The sequence below is a fragment of the Micropterus dolomieu genome, linkage group LG17 (genome assembly GCF_021292245.1).
Source record: "Micropterus dolomieu isolate WLL.071019.BEF.003 ecotype Adirondacks linkage group LG17, ASM2129224v1, whole genome shotgun sequence".
Classification (NCBI taxonomy): domain Eukaryota; kingdom Metazoa; phylum Chordata; class Actinopteri; order Centrarchiformes; family Centrarchidae; genus Micropterus; species Micropterus dolomieu.
The window spans coordinates 18,638,502-18,643,141 of NC_060166.1; the positions used below are offsets into that span (position 1 = coordinate 18,638,502).

The 4,640-nt window shown below is 41.1% G+C and overlaps 1 protein-coding gene across 1 annotated transcript in view; it reads right to left on the reverse strand.

Annotated features, from left to right (window-relative positions):
• mmp28 (matrix metallopeptidase 28) overlaps positions 1-4,640 on the reverse strand; it is a 42,920-nt gene that overhangs the window by 3,062 nt on the left and 35,218 nt on the right. Inside the window, exon 6 of the mRNA XM_046074578.1 lies at positions 1,381-1,530. Within this exon, the coding sequence (XP_045930534.1) occupies positions 1,381-1,530 (150 nt within the window). The remainder of the gene's footprint in view (positions 1-1,380; positions 1,531-4,640) is intronic.

Genomic DNA, 4,640 nt, shown 5'->3' on the forward strand with positions numbered 1-4,640 from the left:
GGGACCATCAATAAATTACAATTGTGAAAACAGTGTTATGGGAGAATCATCATTTTTTTTCAATAGCTTCCAAGTCATGTGACGCAGGGACTTCAAACCAATGCCGAATTGTAGTACTACACTAGGCAAATGAGACAAACCGCCTCATATTTGAGTTGAGTGCATTTTTTATTTTATATTAATATTTATTCATAATTTATGGAAAAAAGTGCTGTTTTTTCAATAGCTTCCAAGTCATGTGATGCAGGGACTTCAAACCAATGCCGAATTGTAGTACTACACTAGGCAAATGAGACAAACCGCCTCATATTTGAGTTGAGTGCATATTCGACTTTATATTAATATTTATTCATAATTTATGGAAAATAATGCCTTTTTTTTCAATACCTTCCAAGTCATGTGAAACAGGGACTCCAAACCAATGCCAGATTGTAGTACTACACTGGGCAAATGAGACACACTCCTTCATATTTGATTTGAGTGCATTTTTTATTTTATATTAATATTTATTCATAATTTATGGAAATTAATGACTTTTTTTTTCAATAGCGTCCAAGTCATGTGACATAGGGACTTCAAACCAATGCCGAATTGTAGTACTACACTAGGCAAATGAGACACACCTCTTTATGTTTGATTTGAGTGCATATTTTATTTTATATTAATATTTATTAGTATTTTATGGGCAACATTTTTTGCGTACATTTGTGAGATATGCAACTCATATAAAATTAAAAATGCACTCAAATCAAATGTGTGAATGTGTGTCTCATTTGCCTAGTGCAGTACTACAATTCGGCATTGGTTTGAAGTCCCTGCGTCACATGACTTGGAAGCTATTGAAAAAAAATGATGATTCTCCCATAACACTATTTTCACAATTGTAATTTATTGATGGTCCCTAAGCTAACCCCCGTTGGTTAAAAGCGAGCCATCAGAGGTGAGCTAACCGCATTTATACAACCGTCACTGGGTGAACTGACTAAAAAGCCGTCACTGGATCCTGGGTGAATGTCTGTCGAATATCCAACCAGAGTGACACAGATAGTTTACAGAAGTAAAGGCTGGACTACAGCTGAGCTGTTTTCAGGCAGTTCAGGTGCAGTGTTTTCTGTGGGAGATGGTAACTCCCTTAGGGGTGGCTTTTTCACTTTGCAAACCTATTAGCCTACATGCACAAAATAGATATATCACACAATAAAGGATAGGGGGAAAAGCATAATATGAACTCTTTGAAAGGAAAAACATGATGACAGGATTGTCTTCTTTCTGTAGGCTATTTTATTTTATTTGTCAGCTTTTTGAAGCCACGCCAGTAACCCCAGTCATGATGAATGTGGCTGAATGTTATTCTTAAATAATATTTCACTTGGATCTCACCCATAGTGATGGCATCAAAGATACCCTGGCAGTAGAGGGGCTGCCCTGCGGTCTGATGCCCGTTGTGAAGCTCTGTGAACTCCCACTCCCGCAGCACAGCATGCAAAACCTGGCCGGGCAGCCTCACGGGCCGGTCACCTGGCGGCTTACCTGAGCGCAAAAACAAAGTAACAAAACAATGAACTGAAAGGCAGCAAGGCTGTGAGAGATGAATCTATAATCACTTTGAGTAAGCTGTAGTCTGTACAGCTTACTTTCCCACGGATATTGTGGGAACTTACCACAATATGTCTTAAACCTACAGTGACCAAACTAAGCTTTGAGGACTTCAGTATCTAATTTCTTCTGCATTCCAAAAGCAATTTTATGTATTTTCTAAATTGGACGACATGGGAACAAATGGAAAGACAAACAGTGGTGGCTTCTCTGAAAACATGATTTGGATGGTAACATTAAAATTGTCCTATACAGGATGTGGTCTGGTTGATGTACACTGATGGATGGCATTATACTGCACAGGAAATAAACAAAGGACTCTAGATAGAGCACATACTGGAACCTTAAACAAACTTATTGGATGTTTAGCACACAACAAAAAGAGCCCACCTACTCTTTTTTTTTGGCCTCGTAGAGCAGAGGTTAAATGATGGTGCTTTAAGACATAATTACAGCCATTTTGTTTGCAAGGAGCTGAACAAACTTTTGTGAAGGTGGTGGATACAATCAGCAAACCCAAGAACAGGAGGAAGACAGCAGGAAAAATAGACACATATACACCAGCGTGGATATCTGGCTTCACTCAAACACAAACCTCCCTCCCTTTTGCTGTAGTGTTTCCACTCAGTGGTGGAAAAGTATTCAGATCTTCAAGTACAAGTTAGAAATACTCCTGCACTCAAAATTGTAAGTATGTGAAGACTGTTAGAAAATGAGAAATGTGCTTACAATACTTAAAGTACTAACTATGCAGTATGATGTTCATTCTGTTATTGAAATTATTTTGTTGCAGCATTTTTATGTCGAGTTGAGCTTTTTTTGACAACCGTATATATATTTTGGCAAATTAATCTATAAAATAGATAAGATAAGATAATGTTTCAGACAGAGATATATTTTTGCTGTGGTCACTAATTCACAGGTGTGGTCTATCAATATCAGGTGGTATTTTGTACAAATGTAGAACGACTTCCGTATAATTTCACTTTAAACATAAGTGGCACATTGTTACTTTCGACCCCCGTCAGCTGGGACAAAAGTAACACAACAATACAAGCTAGATTTTTTGTGTTACCACCCTTGTATTTAATAAATAAACATGACTGTGACCTTGTTAATGTGTAACTGCAAACATCTTTTGTCCTTTATCTTAAAAGTTAACTTGCATTTTTATTTTAAATATTCAGTTTCAAAAGTAACTTGACAGCCCAAACTTGAATTGTTTAGAATATTTCATATTATATTAAGGATATATTATAAATATATAATATAAATATGCAAATGTGTGCACCTAAAACAGGGGGGGAATGGTAAGATGGACATTGTTTATGAACCTGACATGATTAAAATAAAATAAGACTTTACTGATCCTGCACTGGAGATATTTGCATGTTGCAGCAGTTTCAGAAACAGTGAAAAAATGAAACATAATTTAGAAAGATAGGACAAAAATAAAATAAACAAGATTAAGATAAAATAATTAAGATTAAGATAAAAATTAAAAAGCTATTTACAGAATAGGCCTATACAAATATCGCATTTTGAAATGAATTTAAAATTGTTTTAGTAAGAACAGTATGAGTGACCTGCATTTTGAGTGCTTTTTACTGACACCTACTACACTGACCTCCTTAGGAGACAGGCCAAAATAAATATTAGCTGCTCTCTTAATATAAGCATGCAGCTTCCTTTCCTAGTCCAAGGAGAAGACTTAATAATGTGATCTGTACCTGTGGTCTAGTCTTCTCCCCAATTATCTCTGCCCTCCTCCTGCATTATCTGAACTTTATCAGTTGACCTGAGACTAATGTTTCTAATAGAGATGTCCAGAAACGCCTTCTCATAAACATCTGGCTGAATCAGACCTCTGTCTTTCTGACCCACGCTATTGGCATATTCTGTTGGTATAATATGACATAAACATGTTTTAATAAATGCTGCAACACACCAAAAAGTCACCACATTACCAGAAGCTTGTGGTCAGGTGTAGCGGGACAAAAGTAACAAGTGTTACTGAAGCAAACTTCAGGGTGTGTTAAAGCACTAAATAACCTACAGTTCCCCTTCGAGGGAACTCGAACTGCGTCGGTGACGACACTATGGGAACGCCCCTGGGCGTGGTAGGGCTGAACTATGAATGAAACTACTCCAATCCTATTGGTGTTACTAGAACGGTAGTGTGTGACAGCGTAACCGGAGGGGGTATATAAGCACGCCGGCACATAGGACACATTAGCTTCTTTCTATTCAGCAGGCACTTTGGCTATGTTTGGAAGCTTCATTTTCCTACCTGACATCGAGACGAAGCAGCAGAAGATCATGTTAAAGCGATTCCGAAAGTGTGTCTTCCCTTGTGAGCGTTTCATCACAGAAGGTGATACCCATGGGATGTACGTCTCATGCCTGGGGATGTCGCATGCTCAGGCGGCTCTCGAGGGGGCTGCCTGCGACCATTGTGAGGCCCTGCCCCTGAGGGTGCTGAGGTCTCGAGCGGCTCTCTTCCTAGAGGATGGTCGGATGCGCTCCCCTCGTGGCACGGGCCCCGCGGTCGTTGAGGCGTCGCGGCGGCTCCGATCCTGGGGATCACAACGCGAGATCGCCGAGGGTGCCGGAACGGCTGAGGCCTTTTTCCGGTCCTCGTCCGCGGAATCCTCCTCCCCTCGTCCCCGATCGGGAGCCCGTTTCTCGGTTTCTCCCACTCGAGGGGCGAGTCCGGAAAGGCTGACACGATCTGGCTCTGAGGAGCTAGATGTGCTTAGCATAGAGGGAACGGAACGTCATCAGCCCTCGTCAGGATACGAGGAGTTGTTGGAAGTGGTGACGCGGGCCGTGGCCAAGCTGCACATTGATTGGCCACAGGCGGTGCAGCAGCCATCGGCAGGCAGCAAACTAGATGAGCGGTTTCTGCAACACCGAGCGCCACCCCCGCGTCGGCCCCTACCATTTTTTCCGGATCTGCACAACGAGTTGTGTAGATCATGGAATAAACCCTTCTCTGCGCGGCTGTCTACGTCCCCCCGGCTGGACTACGGCAACGTGACGGG